Source organism: Corticium candelabrum, chromosome 5, assembly GCF_963422355.1.
Source record: "Corticium candelabrum chromosome 5, ooCorCand1.1, whole genome shotgun sequence".
NCBI lineage: Eukaryota > Metazoa > Porifera > Homoscleromorpha > Homosclerophorida > Plakinidae > Corticium > Corticium candelabrum.
Genome location: NC_085089.1, coordinates 5902686 through 5925978, shown reverse-complemented (window position 1 = coordinate 5925978; position 23293 = coordinate 5902686). Strand labels below are relative to the sequence as shown.

Below are 23293 nucleotides of genomic sequence, written 5' to 3'. Positions count from 1 at the left end.
TCATCTTCAACCTGAACACTCTTCAAGACTTGAAAGCGACTGCGAATACATGATGGAAGAACACGTTCTAATTGAATCAACAATTTCATCTAAATCACACGATACACGCATATTACAACAGCATCGTTTCAGCCTATGATTGTGCATTAGTGCACCATTAGCAATATACAAAAAAAACATCTACACATTGCAACTAATATATTGTAAACACACCTGCATACGAATTTGTGTCAGTGCAGCACCTGCTCGAACAGCAGCAATGTCACCAACTGCAAGGCCAATCTAATCAAGAGATCATTAGCTATTGAATTGAGTTGCAGCTATCTACGAGAACTGTCAGTATACATACCAATACATTGAACACCACCACTGGCATTAACAGTACAAAGATAAGAAATAATGCATACGACAGCTCAGGAAAATCAATTGGAGATGGATGGTCATCAACAAGAGCACATGTTGAATTGCTTTCTAATGTGTCATCGACATTCACAGAAAGATTAAATACGTTGATAAAGTCAAATCCTTTATGATAAATTGTCAGCTGTCGTTGAAGACATGTCAAGTTGTACATGGTCTTTCTTGAAGGTGGTAGAATATTATCATATTGCATATCACCATGAAGCATGACTATTACTCTCACTAGTGACAATTCTCCAGACTCGAACAATGTCTAGCACATAATTAGAAAGATAGTAAATATTACAAAAGAAAATCTGGAATTCATGCATGCATATGCATAATGCACAAGATCGACATCAATGCATCTTCACATGCATGTGGTACCTTATTTATGAGCATATAGAAAGACAAAGCAAAACCTAATACAAACAGTGATACCACCACAGCAACCTAGAGAATCATTGTACACCTCAAGCCAATTTACAAACATCATACTTCAGTAAGATGCTTTACTTGTAGCAAAGTCTTCAACATTGACACTATCATGACCAAGTAAATACCCAAAGCAGGTAACCTAAACAAAAGTACTCAATTACTGTTACTGCACAAAACTATAAATTAATCAACCAAAACAATTACAAAAGTATTACCTTCTTAGATAGAGCAGTAAGACCAACCATGCCAGAAAGACAGTTATAGCTCCAAGTTGCCACACAACTTTAGGGCACGCTTCTTCAGGTACATTGTATGAATTAAGAATGAGTCCAAATGGATCCAAAAAAACTAATGTCAGGATGTACACCAACAGCTCACTGACATTGGACAGCTTCAAGTAATTTGATTTCTATAAAATATCTTGATCAAACCTAAACAACACATTTTTAATGATTTTAATTGTGAGCATATGCCAACCTCAAAAAACATTGGAAGAGTTTCCTTCAACAATCCAAAGATAGTAAAAACTATTGTCACAACAAAAGGCCCTAAACTGCCATAGCAAAACTTCCTCTGCATAGCCCAAACAGATACAAATTATCACAGAGGACAAACCACCACATCGACTACAGCTGCAAATACCTTGAAAGACAAAGTCAGATGTTTTTCATTTTCTGATTTTCTGTTATCTAAAACTTCCTGAAAGAACATGCAACAAGAGTATTAAAAATATAAACAAGAATGTCCTGACAAGCAATACATCATAATAAATAATGCTGTTTGTTATTGTCAATTATTAGAAGTCTATACCAGAAGATGCTGAAGTTGTCCGCCGTCATTAAGTGGATCATCTGTGTATGCTGGAAATTGAATAACTAATACCGTTAGTGCCAAAAGAAATAATGAATACATAGCCACATTTGTGAAAGCGACAGCTGCACCAAACTTCCTCCTACATGATGTGATCATAATAACATTAAGTAAACCTCAGCAGTGCATTCCACATTTCACGTCTAATATACATACCATTTAGAGTTTAGGAATTCTACACACAGAGAATGAGCCATGCAAGCTGTTCGTCGAAACTTCACCATCGACTGTAACACAAACTACATAATGTCTATAAGAAAGATAGACAAACAAGCCAACCTCAAGTAAATGTAATGAGCACATTGCAGGAACTGGAGATTTCATGTTGGTGACACCTTGCATGTGTCGAAAGTCAAATATTCGCTATAAGCAAATTGAATTAGACAATGACAATAAGAAATCTATTCAGTAGTATATTATAAGCTATAAATACTCTATTTTTGGGTTGGCTTTCAAATGATATACAGTTGTCCATCAAAGCCTGCCAGTAAGATAATATTATATACATAAAAAAGATTAGCGTCATTGTACCATTACCAATGCCTGATCAGGCATTTTCTCCACCATCAGCTCAAGCTGAGTTTTTTTGTTGCTACCAAGAGGTTTCATACTTTTTCTCCATCTACATATTAGAAAAACAGATTCAAGAGTACATACTGTGCAAATCTGACATTAATTGATAATATTTAAAACCTTATTGTGCATGAAACAAACTAAGAACGTTAATTTTGTGCTATTGCATTAACTTCATCACAGAATCAAATATTGCGCTGCCAACTTGCTGCGATCAAAAATATTACCGGTATAATCCCTCATATGTACAATGCAAATAGTACAATTTCTCAAAATTGCACAACTTTACTCACACAAATAAGTCACTTGCTCCCAAATCGACAACTTAAAATTTTTATCAATATGTGTGTCATTACACCCTCTGTGATAGGCGATTGGTTCTTCACCACTATCTGCATGGGCACTTGCCAACCCGACAAGTAAGCCCAGCAGGGTACACGTTTCTGTGCAGTCCACATGATGATCAACAAGTAGCCAAACCAATAAATTTTAATTAACACAGATTGACAGTTACCACAAATAAGCCCTGAAAGAGCACACCCAATAGACAAATATAAATATTAGGAAAGCACTGCAATGTCAATGTCAGTGAAATAGTTCACCAGACCACAAAAGCTACCCAACAATAAAGCAAGTCTTGATCTCATGCACAATTAACATTAATAAACATAAGAAATAAAGACAAAAAAGTTTCTTTAACTCTTTTGACACACACAACCCATATGCATGAGTAGCTAGCCATTGTCAGACCACATACATCCAGTCACAGCAGTAACATTATTATTGTTAGTTTATAACTATTAGAATAGTTTTTATTGCTCAATCATTGTAAACATACAGAAAAATGAAGCAAACATACTACTTACATGCAGTTAAGTGCGCTGCTGCTCTACTGGTCTAGAATATCAAATAAAAGAAATACCAGGATGATTTCTCTATATTAGTCTACATTAGTTCTGTTACATATTATTATTTTCATTTGTATTTCTTTTTTAACTGGTGTGTGTGTGTGTGTGTGTGTGTGTGCGCGCGCACGCGCACGCGTGCATGTGTGTGTGTGTGTGTGTGTGTGTGTGTGTGTGTGTGTGTGTGTGTGTGGTGTGGTGTGGTGTGTGTGTGTGTGTGTGTGTGTGTGTGTGTGTGTGTGTGTGTGTGTGTGTGTGTGTGTGTGTGTGTGGTGTTGCATAGTGTATGGTCAATAGTTTTCTCCAAATTATCCAGAAAATAAATTGACCAAATCCTCGGCAAAGAGATAACATAACGCAACAGTGTCTATTCTTACCCTTTATGTTTTACTATCACAGCTGTACAGTCTTCATTTCCAAGTGCAAGAGCAACATCTAAACTATTCTGACCAAACTTGTTGTCAAAACGGCAAAGTGAAACATTTTCATCAGAAAGATCATCTTGATCCAAAAGATAAGCAGTCATATCTGCATGATTTTGTACAACAGCTAGATGAAGAGGTGTTGCCTGCACATCAGTATAATACAATTTGTATGTACCTGCATAAACCACAGTCACTTCTAGTACAATAAACAACACCTTTTCAATGTCTGTGGTAATTAACTCTTTAGGATATACAGACACCAACTTCTTCATACAATCAACAGATCCATTCCAAGCAGCAAAATGCAACTGTGTACGACCATTGTGATCTCTGTACACACAATTAACACATGCAACATAAACATGCATTCCATCACAGCAGGTTTGTTAAGAAATGATCATGCAAACATATAGTTCAATATACTTACTGAGTTACAGTTGCTCCATTCTCTAACAAGTTTGATACCACATTTGTGTGGCCAAAAAAACAAGCAAGATGTAGAGGAGTTTGGCCATTTTTATCAGTAGCATGAAGTGATCGAAGTGAGTAAGAGTAAAGCTTAGCAGCAATCTGCACATGACCTCGACTGCATTAATACAGACACAAACATTCATACAGATCCACTACTAACTTATTGCTGCATGTCTAAGTTAGTCATATTGTAAGTTGGGTAATTTACCTTGCAGCAATATGCAAAGGAGTTGAGCCATTATGGTTTACAGCTACAGCACTGGCTTCGTTTTCAATAAAAAAATTTATATCCTGCTCATTTAACATTGTATCAGTTTGTTGAGTATTAGTAAGTTGTTTATCACACACATTACCAATGCTCCACCATGATGAGCTGCATAGTGCAGTGGAGTTGAGCCATTAATGTCTTGACCATGGAGAAGTTCTTCAAATATGCCTTTAGGTTTGAGAATCTGCAAAACACAGATAACGTAAAATTGTAGACTCTAATTTGCATGTATTTAACAGAGCAGAATTTGCAGGCAAACAAATGAAGAACTCATTAATTTAAAGATAAAAACACCTTCAAAATCATAAACATGTACCACAGCAAATACATAAAAATAAAGTACGTGTGTCCATCTATCTACTTAACTATCATTAATCATACTATACATACATTTTCAATAGCAAATGCCTCTACAATCTACATCAACCATAAATCTAAATAAAATTACAACTGAACATATCTAGCTATCAGCATTATACTACCTTGACTTTTCATCGCAATTAATTTGTGTACAGCTGCAAATGCCAATTGATCTAAGAGCGTGTTCACACAAGCCTAATCATGATTAGTGCAACGCCATTCTAACGCTTTGAAAGAGTGTAGCATTACAACAACAGTGGTGGCGTTAGTAGTTGCACGTGACTTTGGCACGTGAGGTAGTATACAAGAAGAGTATGCCGCCAATGCTGATATGCTGTGTATGGCTAAACGTACAAACGCAGCAGCAACATGGCGTATACGGAAGCGCAGGCAGATGTGTACTACGTACAACAAACCTCTTCAAAACCTAAAGTAATAGATTCGTCAGGACAATTCACGCGAATTCTTGCCGGGATATGACGGATGAAAACTGTCGAGATTAGCACTCACGTGCTCACGTGACTTACTAATCATAGTAGAGTGAACGCGCTTGTGCTAATGTTGGCCTAATCATAGTTAGTCCAGATGTCGGTGTGAACACGCTTTAAAAAGTAAAGACTAAGCTGTCAAGCCACTACATTTCACACTACACTACAAGTTATCCGGGCACCTCTGGACCGGGTACTGTGAAATACCCATATCTCAGAGGGTCAATTACCACACCGATAGCGCGTCATCCAAGAGAGGAAACTGTGATCCGCGTACAATACACCGCCGCTTGGCGACAGTCGGGTCCTCACGTGGCAACTGATTTCTCGATCTTTCCAAATGTCTCCAACAGTTGACTTCGGCAGTTCAAAAATCTCAGCTACACGACGTTGAGATTTCCCTTTCTCGATTTCTCTTATTATTTCTATCTGTTTCTCAAGTGTAAGGACAGACCGTCTCCGCTAGTCGCATTTCCCTGGAATGCAAATTTGCTCATGCGCAAAGTTTTCGCACGTGATCGCTGGACTGCCGGTAGAAGGGCCGGATAACCGAGGTATTAGTGTAATTGCTTAATTAACTTAAGAACTTTACAAACTCAAAACACAACTGTTCTCAAACCCATTTCCAAGCAAAATAAATGTTAAAAAGCCATTGAATTAGCACACCATAATTATTTAAACTTTTAGAATAGCCCAGCAACTATTGTATGGTTTAGCGTTAACCAATCAGATGTCATACAAATAGCTAATTCATACCTCAGCCAAAACTTTCAACGTTTTTGTATGACCAACAGCCAAATGAATGACATTAGCACCATGTTGATCTGTCTTTAGACAGTCTACTTGTAAGGAAAGCAGAATCCTGACAACTTTACAAGCTCCAAATGCAGCAGCTAGTAATAAAGGTGTAAGGCCAGACGCACTGCATTTGTCTGGCATGGCACCCTATAAGTCAACATTAGTAATGTACAAGCATGTGATCCTCATAAACATTATAAACAAAGCACTTGCTTTTTCAAGTAAAAAGTTGACAGCTCCAACGTGATCACACCTAGCAGCCCTAACAAAACCTTTGGCAAAGCTGTCTATGACAAAAGGGTCTGATACGATGCTCACTCATGTAGTGGTGTAAAACCTTCCGAGTTAGCAGAGTCAAACAGTTGCTTGTCAACATTTGAACATTGGCGAAGCACAGCCGGGTTGCCACAGCGACTAGCTCTATGAATTACTGTACATCCATAAAAATCCTAAAACAGTAATAACAAATATAATGCTATTACTAATACAAATATTGGTATTAACAACAACAACAACAATAACAACAACAACAACAGTAACAACAAAACAACTAGCTCCCATGCAGAGTGCAAACCTCGATGTGCCAATTGCAAGGTAGCCTCAATTGCCTCATAGTGGCATTAATAATTGCAACTAGTATTTGAAAGGCTTTTGTGTTCACCTTAGAAAATGCCTTATCATAGCCTCATAGAAAATCACAGAATCACAACTTCATTAAGTTAATTAATTAAACAATATACGTCTGTGCCCACCCAATAAAATAAGACACATCATCTACTCTCTTAATCACCAAGGCTCGTGTATCAATTTACCTACTAGAGATTTTTGAGCTATGAACTTACACTTGTTGCAGATCTAGAAGCTAGAAATCGAGCTGGAGCTAGAGTGATGGATCTAGAGTTAGCGCCTTTCACTAACTGTCTCTTTCATCATATATGATGCCTGTATATGCCCTCCTCTTCTTCTATAATTCTGTTCCATCACACATCGCAACTTACTTTAAAACGTTGCTGTAGATCCTCTACTCCGAATATATGACGCCATGTTGACTGTACATGCACACAATTGCCAATTAGGTCTGGGTGTCCAAGGGTACAGACCGCCACTTTCTGCCTATAGAAACCCTCACTTACAGGGACATGCCACTCTATGTAAGGTACGTAATACGGTACCTAGACCTGGTACCATGCACGCAGCAATTATTGCAAATGTAGTTGCAAAGACATCGTTCTATAATTGACACAAGTAGAGCTAGCTTGTACATACAAAGAAGACATCACTGACAATCCAACTATACTTGACTGCAGTATCAGAGCGTTGAGAGCCATAACTTTCACAAACCTCAAAATTAAATTAAGACAATGCGCATGATGCTCTGGCACAATTATTATTAAATACAAAATAAAAATCTATCTTCATGCAACAGTAATAGTAGGTATATACTGCATGCTGTGCGGTTACTCCGTCTGACTAACCCATTAGTGAAGTGCACTATGGTCAACCTTTACCAATTTGTAAAAATTGTCATTTATATTTAGTTGCTATACCAACACTCACATGCAAATTATAGACATGTAGCATTAAACAATTAAACCCTACTGTTATACAACTTAGATGCTTAATTAATTAATTAATTAAGCATCTAAGTTAACTAATTAACTAATTAACACGTAAGAGATTTCTTGACATAAAGTCTAATGCAGAAACTGAGGAAGTATAGCAATAAAGAGTTAGATGTATACATGTAAGACTCAAATGTACACTGCACAAGTTGAAAGCTCAAAACATGAACAGCTAGAACTAGATGACACTGCACCCAAGCCGTGCCTTTATAGTTTGATATGCCTTTTTGTACGCATAAAGCTATAACTAGAGACATGCATGTTATCATACCGTTGCAACTTTGTTGATATTCCGGTGCATAAGGTACACAACCATTTCTGGACTGCCCGAATCAGCAGCCAAATGTAACAAATTGCTCCTATCCTCCCCAGAAATACTCTCCAAAAGATTCACAAGTTGGACACCTATATATTCAAGTGTCAAAATTTAAATACTTCTAATACAACTGGGCAACATGTTTATTATAATGTTCATTTACCACGAGTACTCAAGAAGACATCAATAATAGATATCGATCCTGTCACGACCGCTAATCCCAAAGCTGTTTTGCTCTCATTGTCTCTCAACAGTGGATCAGCACCGTGTTGCAGCTATACATACACAGTATTTACAACTCACAATCATCTCAAAAATATTAAAAACATATACTGGATACCATTAACGACCTCAACTAGTATGTACTGTCTTACTGCAAGACAAAGCATAAGTGTACATAATATATCTTAATTTAGAACTAAACAGCATCTCATAATTAAATTACTAGTGTGTGTGTGTGATAGCAAATTTCTAAAAATTTTAAAGTCTAGTCTTTTGCTTTTTCTGTTTCGACATTTGAAATTCAATCACAGTAACCAAGAGACACCAAAATAGTAATTTAAGTTTCTGTGTCCATATTAACTAATTAATTAGTAATTCTACCATAACATTGCAAATTAATAAAAACCGTTAGCAATCTGCACTAACTGACGTGTACAACATAAAAGTGTAGTATAGTATAGCATAGTAAAGTACTAATAAAGTATAGTCTAGTAAACAAAGTATATATATATATATATATATATATATATATATATATATATATGTATGTATGTATATGTATATATATATATATATATATATATATATATATATATATATATATATATATATATATATATATATATATATATACATACATACATACATACATACATGTATATGTACATATATACAACAGGCAAAGCTGCATGCTACTGAGCGAGTCCACAGGTGGCGGATAGTGGAACAATTAACCCTCAGATATGAGGGCCAGCTGTGATATAAGCAGAAAACTATTCTAATGAATGAAGTTTTTCTGATGAATACAAGCAGTTGTGGACCTGCAGCGGCATGCAGTACCACCAGCGTGTGGCGGGACAGTAGGTAGCGCTACTGTTCCAAAGAAAACCCACAAAGCTCGTTGACAGTACTGTGACATGGCAAGTAAAGACCGCCAACAATAAGCCTGCGCTAACTTGAGGTTACACGCCTCGGCACTGATCCATGTATCATAGTCTATGGTCTTGGATTATGCTCTGTTATGATGCAATGAAAAAGACAACACTGCAGGCTTTTTGTCGTGTTTCTTTTGGTCACGGGGTTACAGCAGTATAGTACTGTGGTGACTTTATGGCAGGAATGAAGGCCCAACAGTCATTCTCTGGCAAACCACTGCATCCTAGTTGCTTGCATGCTTGTTGCAGCTCCTACCCAAGTATGTACTTGGTAATCTAGAACGAGAGAGTGGGTCTAATATTGCACAAGTCTTACTCACTATAAACCATTCTATGCACAGGTTCTGCTTTGTCCATCTCTCCTAGCACTTTACTCATTATCTCCCTATCTTCTATCACTCTGTCTTGTCATTCCTAAAGTCTTGTGACAATGGAGGAGTGGCAATGGTGGCAGGTGCAGAATGGCACCGGAAGCTGCTAGTCATGATTCTACACACAAGCAGCGTCAGCAAGATGGTCTGCAGTCTACTTGGGGTGAAGCCTGCATTCAATCCTACTGGTGTGCCCAAGCAGCACTTTTTAGTGACAGCACTGCTTGCCTCACATGAGGGAGAGCCTAGAAAGGTGGCCCAAAGAAAACTCACCCTTCTTTATCCTAGCTACCACTTTACCGCAGGTGGTTGGACATCCAGTCTTTTGCAGTTGAAACATCAATTCGTTGTTGCTAGTTGGAATATGCGTACTCTGCTTGACAAACATGTTGGTATAATAAGAAAAACTCGATTTGCAGACAAGGGCAGTCTAGAAGAGTTGGGTAGTGATTATACTTTTTTTCTGGAAAAGTCGTTCTAGCTCTGAATCACGTCAATCAGGTGTTGCCTTTGCAATTAAATCTTCTATAGCAAGACATCTGGATGAGTACCCACGAGGTAAGATGCATCCAAGATCAGGTCACTGGCATCTCATTGATTATATTATTGTGCACCAACAAGATGTAAAAGATGTCAAGCAACAAATTTGTCTGATCACAGACTTTTGAGATCTAAACTGTTGCTTTCAGTCGCACCACCAACTCAACACACAGCATCTTCACGGTTGCAAAAGTTATAGCTGTGGACAAGTTGAGGTGTCCGAGCATTGCTCAGAAATTATGTGATGAAATGACTGTCTGTCTTGAAAGAGAAACTAACGCATTGCCAACAGATGATATTGAATCTAACTGGTTTCATCCAGGCAAATGTGTCTGCTCTGTGTCACACAAAGTTCTAGGGAAGCAGCTCCAAAAAATAGCGTCCACTGCCTTTAACGCCAAAAAATCTCACAAAACGCCAATTCCCTCGAATGTTGCCAAACAGAAACAAATCGCACAAAAAGGTCAGTCTGTAGACAGTCTGAAAGTAGCACGACGGTTTCCACCATTCTTGAAGCAACAGAAACAACAAAAAGACTATTTCTGGGAAGGTGATTACGTCAGTAAGGCTTACGTGATCTGATGACGCACAAAAACACTTCACATGGCCGAAGAAACTCTTGAAATGACCCGTCAGTTTTTAAGTTTTTAAACGTTTTTAACGTACATCTGTCGTGTTTGCTCTGAGATAGCGCCCAGATGCCCAACTTGGCTAGTATGGATTTCCCATTAGCAAGCGAAGGCGGAGCCAGCAGCTAGTGCATATCTCCGGAATGCTCCTTTAAAAAACTGAAGTGATGTTTCAACCACAACCCTTTTCTACCTTCAAACCTCCACCTGTTATGATTGAAGAGAACAAACTGTCTTATGTCGACAACTTTTCATATCTAGGAAGCAAAATGTCCAATGATGCTACAATAAATGCAGAAATCTAGCAGCGTATTTTCAAAGCAAACTCCGGTTTAGAAAACCTCTGGAAGAGACATATAACATTTGGATTGATACCAAGATTGCAGTATACAAAGCAGTTGCACTATCTATTCTGCTTTATGGTTGCAAAACTTGGACCACATACAGGCGCCACATTAAGAAATTTGAAGCTTTTCATCTCAGTTGTCTTCACAGCATGTGTGGTATTTGCTGGCAGGACATGATGTCTAATGTCAAAGTGTTAGAAAAGGCCAATATGCCTGGAATTGAGTAATGTTCTCATCAAATCTCAGTTTACATGAACTGGACATCTAATTCGGATGTATGATGACAGAATTCCAAGCAGTTATTTTTGGTCAGCTTGCTCAAGGAAAACGTCCTCAGTCAAAGCCAAAACTATGGTTCAAAGACTCACTAAAGACCAACTTGAAAAGTGTTCAATTGATCCCAACAATTTGGAAAAGATAACATCAGATAGAGCAACTTGAAGAAATGTATTACGTCATTCCTCACTAGTATATCCAGGTTCTAAAAATATGGGTTCCTTTGTTTGCCCATGCAGGTGAGTCGAATAGCTGGTGCGTTCGATACATGTCCCCTTCGAAGTGACGATGTCTACGGGCTGTCGAAATAGCTGCAACCTAGCCAAATTTTTGTGTTAGGTTGTTAGCCAGAACGGGCAAATCATGATCAACCACGTGGCAATTTGTGCTAACTAAACGTGAATCCTGCATATATATATATTTTTTTTTCCAAACTCAAATAATCCCTCCAAACATCCCTAAACCAACAAGTCTTACATTTCCAGGCCTTATTGGTTGAGAAAAGAGATGTTATGAGAGATGAGGTGCAATGGTTCTACTGAAATCCGTCCTGGTGATGTTTTTCACCCTGATTTCTTGGAGGGTCGACCTGCCTATTTTGACGTAACAGTTAGAAACTCTTTGCAGCCGTCGTATGTGACAAAATCAGCTGTAAGGGCTGGAGCCGCAGCAGAGGCAGGTGAAGAACAAAAGGATATTCGCCATGAAGACAGAGTTTGTACAGCTGGCAGTCTCTTTTTACCCCTTTGTGGTTGAGACCTTGCGGCTCTGGTTATTATTCAGCATCAAAACTGTGAAAGCTATTGCTTCCAAAAGCTCAGCAGTCAGTGTATGACCTTAAATTCCACCAGGCTTTCCAAAATATGATGCAGCAACTTTCTATTCAATTATGGAAACACAACTTGAGAATGATTCCTAGGAGAATTCAGCTTGAAGTATAGTACGTTGATAGTTGGGATATACCTAGTGTAATGTAAGACTTGTTGGTTTGAGGATGTTTGGGGGGATTGTTTGAGTTTGGAATATCTAAATATCCTATCCTTGGTCCACATGTCTGTCTGTCAGTAACGCGCCGATTGACACGACGCCAGTCTCGGATGCGCCTGCTGCAGTCGGAGTGAGCCGGCTCACTGGGCCACTTTTGCGTGCGTGCGTCCGTCCGTATGTCACGGAAGGTGCGTCTTCTTCGCGGAAGTGGCATACAAAGATAGATTGCCACCGCTCAGATTGCCACCGTCCATAGGGCGGGGTAGTACTTCTATCACTACAAACGACAACCCACGCTTCCGTCTGTCTGGATGAATGGATGGCTGTCTGTAACGCGCCGATCGACACGACGCCGGTCTCGGATCGTCGCGAAACGCGGCGGAAGGGTCGATATCGGCGGTCAGAAACGAAAGGTCGAGTCAGATTTCGCCCGGAATGCCTCCGACAGCCGAAAACGAGACTTCGGCGGCCTGAAATGAGATGCGCCGGAGTTTGTTTGTTCAATTAGCCGAGTATGCGGATGTGACGTGCGCTCGCCAGCCCACGGTATCCCCTGGTCTAGAGTAGAGTAGTGTGCAAGATGCGCCCGCTGCAATCAGAGTTTAACAAAGCAATGTGTATCGTACGTTAATTCTAACGCTCGCTGCAGCTGAGTAGATTGAAAACTTGCCAAATACGTGTGTGTGTGTGCGTGCGTGCGTGCGTGTAGATTTTGTCTATATAGTAACACGTGGACCAGCCCTACAGTGAGATTGTGAGATGGGGCTACTCTACGTGCCAAATAATGGACGACTGGCGAACGTTAATGGTTACGTTTTTCTTCGCCTAGATGTAGCTACTATCTAGGTGTTCGCGCAATTCCTACCGCCCCTAGGACAGGTGAGAGCTAGTATATATTTATGTAAATATATATATATATATATATATATATATGTATGTATGTATGTATGTATGTATGTATGTATAAAAAGCATAGTAAACTTAACTCTAGTGACTTTTTAATTATGCAATAACAGTTGCGTCCACAAATTAGAGTTACTCACCAGTAGATTAGCTATTTCCGGCTTGTTGTCACGAGCTGCCATGTGCAAAGGCGTTCGGTTGTTGGGACCACGCTGATTGACATCTTGTGGTATTGATAGAACAGCCTATAGTGAAATTAGTAAGTAACATGTATATGCATATTCAAATGTCACATAGCTCTGGTTCATAGCTTTTGTGTCACCTTTACTAACTCTATTTTCCCCGTATTGACAGCCCAGTGAAGAGGCGTTCTTTTGTGATTGTCTTTTAAATGAGGATCAATAGTAACCTTGCCTGACTTTGATGCCTGACACAGTAACTCAACGATTGCGTCTTGCTTGTTTTCCACAGCACAATGAAGAGGAGTTTGCTCGTCATCATTTCTTTTGTTCACATCAGCTATTTGTATAGTATACAGATAGTGATTAGACAGACAAGTCCAAAAAGCTAAAAGAGCAGCTAGGCTATAGCTAGACAATATCCAACCAGTGGAAGACTTGGCTAGTCGTCTAGCAAATTCATCAATTCGTCCACTGGCTGCTAGCTCGTGAAGATTCTTTTTAGTCGATGTGCTTGATGAATCCGCTTTGATAAGACGTACAACAGTTGAGACGGACCGTTCTCGTTGCGCGAGTAAGAAGCCCTTTTCCTACAAAGACATTACCAGGCTAGGCTACAGTGATGAGCTAAGTTCTTTCTTACCGCCATTTACAAAAGAAGAATATAAGTTGCGCGCCACGACCAATGCAGAAGAGCTGTGTATGTATCGCGTGGATCGATCCTTCTCTCTTGAAAACTCTCGAAACAACTGAGTAAAAGATACACATCTAACTCTTTATGCGAAGTTGGCAGCTGTCAAATTCAATTGTTGTCAGATGTCAGTCAGGTCAGATGTCAGATGTCAGCAAACTGGAACCTGGCAAACGGCCGTCTATTTACCTATATCCACCGATCTCTATACCTCAATTGTTATAAGGTCAGATGTCAGCAAACTGAAACCTGGCTATAGCAAGATCAATTGGCAAACGGCGCCGTCTTAAGCCCTTTAAAGATCGATCTCTAGAGCTCTCTCCATGTAGCTGAGGGTTACAAACAGCCGAAAATCGCAATGAGACACGAGTCAAGTTACTTTCCTTAAAATAAAAATAACGTTTGTTTACAAGTTAGAGTTTACCGCAAGTATGCAGAGATTTAATGTAATGCTATTACCTAGCAGCTAGATTAACATAATTAGCAAGTAAGAACAACACCTTCTTGCAAACTATGATAACTGCAATATTCCTAGCTAAACAACACTGTGCATGCACAGACGATGAATCCGTTCAGGTAGCTATATTCATCCCAATTAATAAATTAATGCCCTTGCACTTACACCTTTGCACCCAAGCACGGAATATCACAAATTGAAAGCTATGTTGATGTCAAAGCAACTTAGACCACATTTGTGAGGTATTTCTATTGACTGAAGACGTCCGTTAGTTTGTTTCTACTGCGTAAATCTATATACGCAATGATGCATGCATGAGCACGTACGTTCTACTGTTGCACGCATTGTATACCTATAGCCTCGTCCCCAGGCAAAAGCGTTGACTAAACTTGTTTATTCATTAATCCTAAATATTAACCTACAGAGCTTTCGCTACACCTGATTAATTAATTCATGAAGAGTACTACTATACCTATAATGACGTCAGACAATATGCACATCAGTTCATGCATGCATGCTGCCTAGTGTCTGTGTTACAGTTTTATCATGACTGAACGACCAAAGGCATCAACTTGAAGTTTACAATGCATGCTTTCTTGTAGAAAGCGTCTTCTCTCTCTCATCAACAGAAATCCTTCAAGTGCGTACTTTACACAAGTGCCAACTTTGTTCCAGCTAACTACCAATTCTAAAATGTACGCAAGACTGCCCAGAATGCATGCAGTTCCGCAGGCTGCACTAAAGTTTACTCAAAGTCATACGCGGCATCAAGGAATTTCATACAGTTTAATTTTAACCTAAAGTGACGCTGCATGGGCCTGGAGCGAATGTTCCAGTAGCATAGCAAGATGGCCTCATGTGCTATCAATTAGAAGCCTGTCCTAGGCAGTATTGGGTCCAAATGCAAAGAATTTACTCCAAGTCTGACATGTTTATTCAGGAGATACGAATATGGAACTGTAACTAGCATTTGATGTATGTTATAGTCCAATATCAATTATTGGACACTCCCTGATATCGGACACTGGTACGGAAACCAGACCAAGATTTCTTGTATCTAAGGCATGAATGTAGAAAGTAGTCACACGGCAACACGATGTGCTAGATTCAGCTTGATCACTTGGCGTATTGCTGTTCACGGTGACAAATAGAACTTCCGCTGCTTTTCCCGTATATCAGACACGCCCATCAAATATCGGACAGCCGCCGGTTTTTGCTTTCGACGGTACCACAGTTCGCTGTCTGCACCTTGAAATAATAGGTACATGTCTCTTCTACTCGCAGTGATAACAACAGATCGGCAGCTTTGCACGTTGCTCTTCAGGAAGCTCAAGAAGAGGGCGGGTCTTGTTCTGTAATATCGGTCACCCGAATTTGCTTGATGCGAGTGCAAATAGGCGAGAACCGCGATGAATTGTGTTAATACTGACTGCAGACGTTTTGTAAATGCCCGACGAGCATCAAGAACCTTTGACTCGTCTTTGTATCGGAAGAATTAGCTAGATATGGCCGTCCACAAACAAATGAAAGAATCTACAGGTGCTAAACTGAGAACATTTAGAGCCCTCCTTCATCTACCACGTCCTGAACATCGCCATCGTTCACGAACAAATACGGCGGCAGTAGATAGCCTCGCGCAGCCAGACCCTACACACGTCGCCTTGACATCTAGAACACACGGCTTTTTGCGATCGTAGTTGTCTATTCCGTGTCTATATTGACTATACATGCATCATAGGAGTCATTTCAAGATCTACTTTTCTCTCCAAATACTTATTTTGTTTGGTAAGGAGACGAGTCAAAGACTTTCCGTGCTCGGTGGGCATTTAGTAGACCTCTGCAGTCAACACTACCACAATTCTTTACGGTTCTCGCCTATATTTCACTCGCATCAAGCAAATCGGGTGTCCGATATTAGAGAACAAGACCCGCCCTTTGAAAAGTTGAGATGCGAATTCGGTCAGAATTCGGTAAGAGGTGCTACGTAGTTGAGCAGAACACGCGCCGAAATCGATGAATTCGCTTCGTATTCTGATGGAAGCGGTAGCGTAGCGGAGGCAAGACAGTATTTACATAGGGTGGAATTCGGTCCGTATCCGGAGTATGCGGTAGTTGTTCGCCTCGAATTCTGGCCAAAGAACAGGCAGTAGTGATTCTCTTCGAATTCGGGCAGAGGTCTTTGAATCGGAGCTTTGAATTGCAGCTCCAGCTGCAACGCGCAACCATCAGCTAGCTAGGCAAAGTATATCCATTCATCTATCTACTAGATCCACTCCTCTGAATCGATGGGATATACTCATACAAGATATAGTTATTAATTATTATCTGATTTGAGATCTTTGGCGTCGCTTGGCATGTCCGCAACACTCAGATCGACTATCAACACCTGCTCTCTGTATTGAACGGAATGCGATAATTGATGAAGTCATAAACACGTGCAATCAGTGGACCAATGAGCAATGATTATACGTCCATGTGCTCAGTTGTCGCTTACTCGCTTACTTATTACCACAAGTCGTGTAGAATGGCGAAGAAGGCGAAGACAAAACCCACACGACCCACACGAAGTAAACAAGCGGCGAATCGAAAAGAACAAGATGACTACGGGGTGGTTCGGGTAGGTCTAGCGATCGACCTGGTCACGTTTCTACGATCTAGCTTTGTGAACTTCAGAAGTCAAGTATTCCTGTTTCTGTAGACTACTTGACGACTGTCCATATAAAGTTTGATGCGAACAACGTCCAAAGGGTGGTCACTGAGCCGTGGCCGGAGGCTGACAGATCGGCATGGAAACGTTGTAGCATTCGACGAAGTTTGTCCACGAAGCAGGCGTTCTGCTAAGAAGTGACTGGTGTAGTTTGTGTATGAGACTATTGTTGCAGTGTAGTAGAAGCTAGTACAGCACAATCATGTAATATGGAGATCAATATTCTGAATTGATGTGGCATATGATACACGCATATATTGTACACAAAGGTCTGGCGAGTTTCTCGTTCGCAGCTAATTCGGTAAGAATTCACTGAGTATAGAAACGGCCACACTAGGCAGAGAATTCAAATAGACTCCGCTTACGTTTCTGCTCGAATACGATACGAGTTCTGGTGACTCTTGGTGTGAATACAGAGCAATTTCTCACCTAATTCCGCGTTGTTTAGTGTTAGGCCCGAAGTCACTATGTGAAAGTGGCCAAAACTTGCAACAAACCCAGAACGAATTCGCTTGAGTTTAGGGGTAAATACAGTATGAATACGCAACGGATTCTCCCGAATTTGAGTGCAAATCCAAACTATATTATTACCGAATTCCAGCCGAATTCGCATCGCAACTTTCCAAAGGGCGCCCTTCTTCTTGAGTTTCCTGAAAAGCAACGTACAAAGTTGCCGATCTGTTGTTATCACTGCGAGTAGAAGAGACATGTAGCTATTATTTCAAGGTGCAGACAGTGAACTGTGGTACCGTCGAAAGCAAAAACCGGCGGCTGTCCGATATTTAATGGACGTGTTTGATATACGGGAAAAGCAGTAAATTTTCTATTTTGTCACCGTGAACAGCAATACGCCAAGTTATCAAGCTGAATCTAGCACGTCGTGTTACCGTGTGACTACTCTCTACATTCATGCCTTAGATACATGAAATCTTGGTCTGGTGTCCGTACGCCAGTGTCCGATATCGGGGAGTGTCCAATAATTGATATTAGACTCTACTTCCTGCCTGTAATTTGAGTCTCTAGCTAGGTTTAATTAAACAGCTAGGATATGAGATACCGTTGATATAAAAAAACTGACAATTCTTCTCATTGGCTGCGCAGCGTATTCTGCACGCATGTGCGTACACACGCACGCGCGCGCGCACGCACACACACACACACACACACACACACACACACACGCACACGCACACGCACATGTGCACATGCACACGCAATGCAAATGATGTTATCGCATGTGACTGTGCTCATTCATTCCAGACAGACTTGACATACACACAAAAAGCAGTTAAAGGACCACTGACACTTTAATTAATTTTTAATCAGCATAATCCCTTACATAACAAACTCAAACATAAACGTTCTAACAATACTGACTGCCTGTAAAACAACAATACAATAACTAGGGTATCTTCCTTTATAGTAGCTAAAGTTTCCATCTAGCAAACACGTGCAGCCAAAAAAAACACAAAAATGGCGCAAATTAATGAACTAATTAGCATACTTAGTAGTACATCAAACCATTTCATCTCCAGGTTCTTCGGATGCTACCATCAACATATCAGACTCAGCGGGTGTCATCATCAATTGAGTCTGTTGCTGTTCTTCCTCATTACCATGATCAGTACCGCTGGTGTCATCTTGTTGGATAGAAGGTTGAGACGACTTCTCACCAGGTTGCTCACGTTCGTGTTTGACACGAGATGCTAGCAATTTTATTACAGCGTCTTGCTGATCTAAGTTCTTCTGGATGCTAGAAAGCCTGAATAAACGCAAGTAATTGTCAAGGTCGCATGAACATGCTGTATGTATACATAAAATTTAGGATGTGGAATGGATAGTTGAGCTCTGCATGTATTTCACATATCCAGGCATGTCTGCTACAAAATTATCAGAACATCACTTCTGTATTTGTTTCAAAGAGAAGTTGGTCCGCCAAACAATTAACCTAGGCTTAATTAAGTACTCAAAAACTTGCAACATTGTGTTTTCCATTACATATATAGAGATGCCACACAACTCATACCTCAGCCAGAATTCTTAATGTCTTTACATGACCAACAGCTAAATGAATGATATTAGCACCGTTCTGGTCTTTCTTCATGTAGTCTACTTTCAAACAAAGAAGATATCTGACAACATTTTGAGCTCCAAATGCAGCAGCGAGCAGCAGAGGAGTTACACCAGACACGGTGCATTTGTCCAGTACGGCACCCTATACAAACCAACATAATCCACATGCAACCATTCAAATTCAATCCTCACAACAGCAATGCCATGAGCAACAAATCGCTTGCCTTATCGAGTAAGAACTCAACAACTTCAACGTTATCACACCTAGCAGCCCTAACATAAACCATCAGTAAATGCTGTCACATTCCACAGCATCTGCTACATACTCACTCATGTAGTGGTGTAAAACCTTCTGAATTACCAGAGTCAAACAACGATTTGTCAGTATTTGAAAATTGACGAAGAACTCTTAAGTCACCATAGTGACTAGCTCTATGAATTACCGTACATCCATAAGAATCCTGCAATAACAATAATAACAATAAACTTATATAATAACTACTAAAGTTGGTGTATAGGTGCAGCTAATGCATGACTACAGTTATGTGTGATTATGTAAACTATATGTGCAATACTGAACTTTTTCCAAGCACATTACCGAAACTGTAGATAGTGCAATCCAATTTGACATCTAACTCAATTAATTAATTAATTAATTAAACGTATGGTTGCACAGCGTCTTTGCTATCAAAGGAACCATTCTATTGATAGATGACAGAGACATGTAATGTTGTCAGTTTGGGAGGGGCCTATAGTTGTTCATCACACACTCGCAACACAGACTCCTAAGCACACACTCTATAGTTCCTTCTACGTCTGTCAGAAACAGTCGATCATCGACCAATCAACGACTCATACAATTACTCATACATTACACCATATCTTTCCAGAGCCGGATTTCATGATGCCTACTCATCCCAGTCACTCTTCACACACATTCTTTTCCCTACTAACTTGTCCACTAATTAAGTGTCCTTTCTACCTTTACGTTCATAGTTTGTATCATTTCATATTAAAGGCATGTGATTATTATACCCTTGCAATTCTGTTAGCATTCTTGTACAAAAGATACACAACAGCATCTGGATTGCCAGATTCGGCGGCTAAATGCAGCAAACTGCTTTTGTCCTCTCCTGAAATACTTTCCAGAAGATCCATAGAATGTGAACCTATATGGACAACCGAGGTGCCTCCAATGCAACTAAACAATAAAGGCAACATTCTCTTTACCACAGTTACGTAAGAAGACATCAAGAATGGTTAGTGATCCAGTGCCAACTGCTAGTCCCAATGCAGTTTTGTTCTCTTTGTCTCTCAACAGTGGATCAGCACCATGTTGCAGCTACAACATCAATATGTCAAAATCAATAAAGAACACAAGAAATAATAAGAAATTGATTTATTGAATCTGGCATTGACTCGATCCTTTGTACAAAGTCTACAACTACACATTATACACAATTGTATCCTAGCTACCCTCATCACATTCTACATGGTAATATAAATCATACTAACAAAGCAGTCTGTGAGATTTCAGACTGAAAACATCTCTAGTGTTTAAACAAAATTTCAATTGCTGTTGCCAAATTCAGATCAATGTTACATAACTGCAGCGACAATATATACCTAGCTAGCACTGACTGTTAGCCCTAGCTCCTACAAGACCCTCTCGCACCATCGTGCATATGACACGACAACGCGAGACGGTCTGGTACGAGGCGAGTTAGCCCAACCTAGCTAGACTCAGACAGTAATGACAATAACTATATTCTAAACTGGCCACAGCTCACAGCTAACTGAGCCTAAAGATGAAAGCCATAGATCAGGTACTAAACACAATCACCTCACTTTCAAAGTGAATTCCGATTACATGTATCAAAGTTTCAAAAGTAAACGTCATCCCATAATCAAACTCTTGCTAAAAATATAAACTAAAACTAAAAAGTCTGCAGTACACATCTCTTACTTATAAATGTATGTAAAAGTATCTATTGCTTAGCAGCTAGTATACAGTAACACTATTGAGCAGCACACGTAAATTAGCCTGAAAAATTATAAGCATAAACAACCACAAAGTTAAGTTATTGCTTTATGTGCATAACAATTAGCCACTTTTCCTCGAAGTATGAAGTATTTCCAAGTCCTTAGTTAAAATCAACCTGCAAGTATATTGCACAGTTTATAAATACAAAGTGTATATTGATGTCAATCATTTCACATTTCCTTTTTCATTAATTACCTACAAATTATTTATTAAAAAATTGGCAAATTACTAAATTTCTATTTGAAAGATTCTTTTCCAGATTTGAAGGTTCTGTTTCTAGCAATCTAATTTGACATACATCTCTTACCATGGAGACTTTCTAAGCTGTACACATACCCGTATGTCAAAAATCATTCAGCAAATCATTACCTCGATCCTTTGATATTTACATTCTGTTTTACACCGACATATTACTCTTTTGACTTCTGCAAAATCATAAAGACGTAGGTCGAGTTTTGTTTTCCCAATTTCAAGCCAGCAGTCAACTGCAATATCCGGGAGATCTAAAATTATCCGGGTGTGTATCTATGTAAGGTCTAACTACACTGCGCGTTTTGAAATTTCAGTCTATAAATCGTATGCCATTCTCCCTTCCAGGGTGATCCTGGTTTGTGCATGCTGCAAGAGCCTAAATTTTGTCCAAACATTCACGAGAGGCTCAGGGGGGCTGTACTGTGATGTTATCATGAGTTGTCTACTAAGTAGGCAAAAAACTACCTCGCTTGCCTGACCGTAAACAGATTTGCAAAGGTTACACTGGCACAGAAATTTCAATTCCTACCCATTCCCTGCTTCCTACGCAGTCACTCTAGAGGTGTTGCGTCTAGAGAAGCGGTGCTTATTTCTGTCTAGCCATGACAACCATAGATCTCAATACCTAAACTAACATTCTATATTTTAATTAATTAAATGGCAATTAACTAGAAATTTCTATTTCATTTCGTCTTCCTGTCTAGCAGCTTTACAAAGGTATACCTGTTAGAGCTGTTGCTATCTGACCAAATCCTATTTTTGTTGGCTTTCTACACCTCGTATAGGAAAAAATGACCGATAGAAAAATGTAAAAGTACAGGTGTATACGTTATTATTAAATTTTGCCCTTTAAGTCATTTCGGAAGATTTCGCCAAATTTTTTCGTCGCCAAAATTTCTTGGTATACAGTATTTTGCGTTCAATTATCCGATTCAGGCGTACAAATTATATGATTCGGGCATTTAATTATCCGACTCAGGCATTCAATTATTTGAGGTTCAGTCATAGTACCAAGTCTATAGCAACAAATACAGACATGGACATAATTATGGAGCCACCCCCCATATCAGCTGAGGCATGGAAATCAAAAGTACACTGAAGATTTGTGAATGTACGTGCTGACACGCTGATTTTACATCAAATCATGCTATGCGAGTATTTATATTGTTCTGATTGGACGGTTTGACAAACCATAGCAACAAAAAGATTAAGAGAATGACCAGACTAACCACCGCCGCCATGCATTACCGTGTCCAACCCGCGTCAATGTTGTGAGGGCACAAGAGCAGACTCACAATATGAAGTAAACTGACCCGTATAGTCTCTATTTAATTTTTGAGTATGTCTTCTGACATAAACAAAGTCATTTTATTGTTTAGAAGCTTTTTGAAAACGATTTTCATTATTAACTTTCAAATTTACTGGTTGAGCTGACAGCGTGCAAGAAGCAGTCCTGTATCTCGACAGGTCAAACATCACCTCCAATCTCAGAAATGAGGATGGCACAATCAGAGCCATTACCTTACCATTATGACTTGTTTTGAATTTACTAAAAAGTGCAGCTGTCACTGTAGATGCATGTACTTGCAGTGTCTGAGAAATCCAATAATTTTTTAGTTAATCTAAGGCACATGATCAGGGTGGCCCCACAATTATGCCCATGTCTGTATAATTCTCTCAGTGTGATACGTGAAGTCAAAGCAGCGCACATTTCTTTCACGACCTCTGACGTTTCAGCTGAATAATA

General features: G+C 39.5%; 1 protein-coding gene across 2 annotated transcripts in view; it reads right to left on the bottom strand.

The window, feature by feature from the left end:
* The window catches only part of LOC134180054 (transient receptor potential cation channel subfamily A member 1-like), a 16707-nt gene extending 2601 nt beyond the window's left edge, over nucleotides 1-14106 (bottom strand). Inside the window, exons 1-27 of one of the 2 annotated variants that reach the window (XM_062647130.1) lie at nucleotides 13966-14106; nucleotides 13750-13912; nucleotides 13466-13662; nucleotides 13284-13388; nucleotides 8097-8208; nucleotides 7889-8022; nucleotides 6314-6444; nucleotides 6209-6257; nucleotides 5954-6142; nucleotides 4435-4533; nucleotides 4290-4372; nucleotides 4038-4196; nucleotides 3826-3940; nucleotides 3563-3753; nucleotides 2245-2329; nucleotides 2141-2188; nucleotides 1987-2070; nucleotides 1864-1934; nucleotides 1648-1789; nucleotides 1480-1536; nucleotides 1315-1410; nucleotides 1053-1246; nucleotides 916-976; nucleotides 787-852; nucleotides 350-673; nucleotides 214-282; nucleotides 1-89 (exon numbers count right to left, since the gene is read on the bottom strand). The exon at nucleotides 1-89 is cut by the window's left edge and continues 19 nt beyond it. In XM_062647130.1, coding sequence (XP_062503114.1) covers nucleotides 1-89; nucleotides 214-282; nucleotides 350-673; nucleotides 787-852; nucleotides 916-976; nucleotides 1053-1246; nucleotides 1315-1410; nucleotides 1480-1536; nucleotides 1648-1789; nucleotides 1864-1934; nucleotides 1987-2070; nucleotides 2141-2188; nucleotides 2245-2329; nucleotides 3563-3753; nucleotides 3826-3940; nucleotides 4038-4196; nucleotides 4290-4372; nucleotides 4435-4533; nucleotides 5954-6142; nucleotides 6209-6257; nucleotides 6314-6444; nucleotides 7889-8022; nucleotides 8097-8208; nucleotides 13284-13388; nucleotides 13466-13662; nucleotides 13750-13912; nucleotides 13966-13971 — 3119 coding nt within the window. In that variant the 5' untranslated portion in view covers nucleotides 13972-14106. Of the gene's footprint in view, nucleotides 90-213; nucleotides 283-349; nucleotides 674-786; nucleotides 853-915; nucleotides 977-1052; nucleotides 1247-1314; nucleotides 1411-1479; nucleotides 1537-1647; nucleotides 1790-1863; nucleotides 1935-1986; nucleotides 2071-2140; nucleotides 2189-2244; nucleotides 2330-3562; nucleotides 3754-3825; nucleotides 3941-4037; nucleotides 4197-4289; nucleotides 4373-4434; nucleotides 4534-5953; nucleotides 6143-6208; nucleotides 6258-6313; nucleotides 6445-7888; nucleotides 8023-8096; nucleotides 8209-13283; nucleotides 13389-13465; nucleotides 13913-13965 lie in introns of both variants that reach the window. The other variant, XM_062647129.1, reaches the window with a different exon arrangement.
* Nucleotides 14107-23293: the final 9187 nt, after the last annotated feature.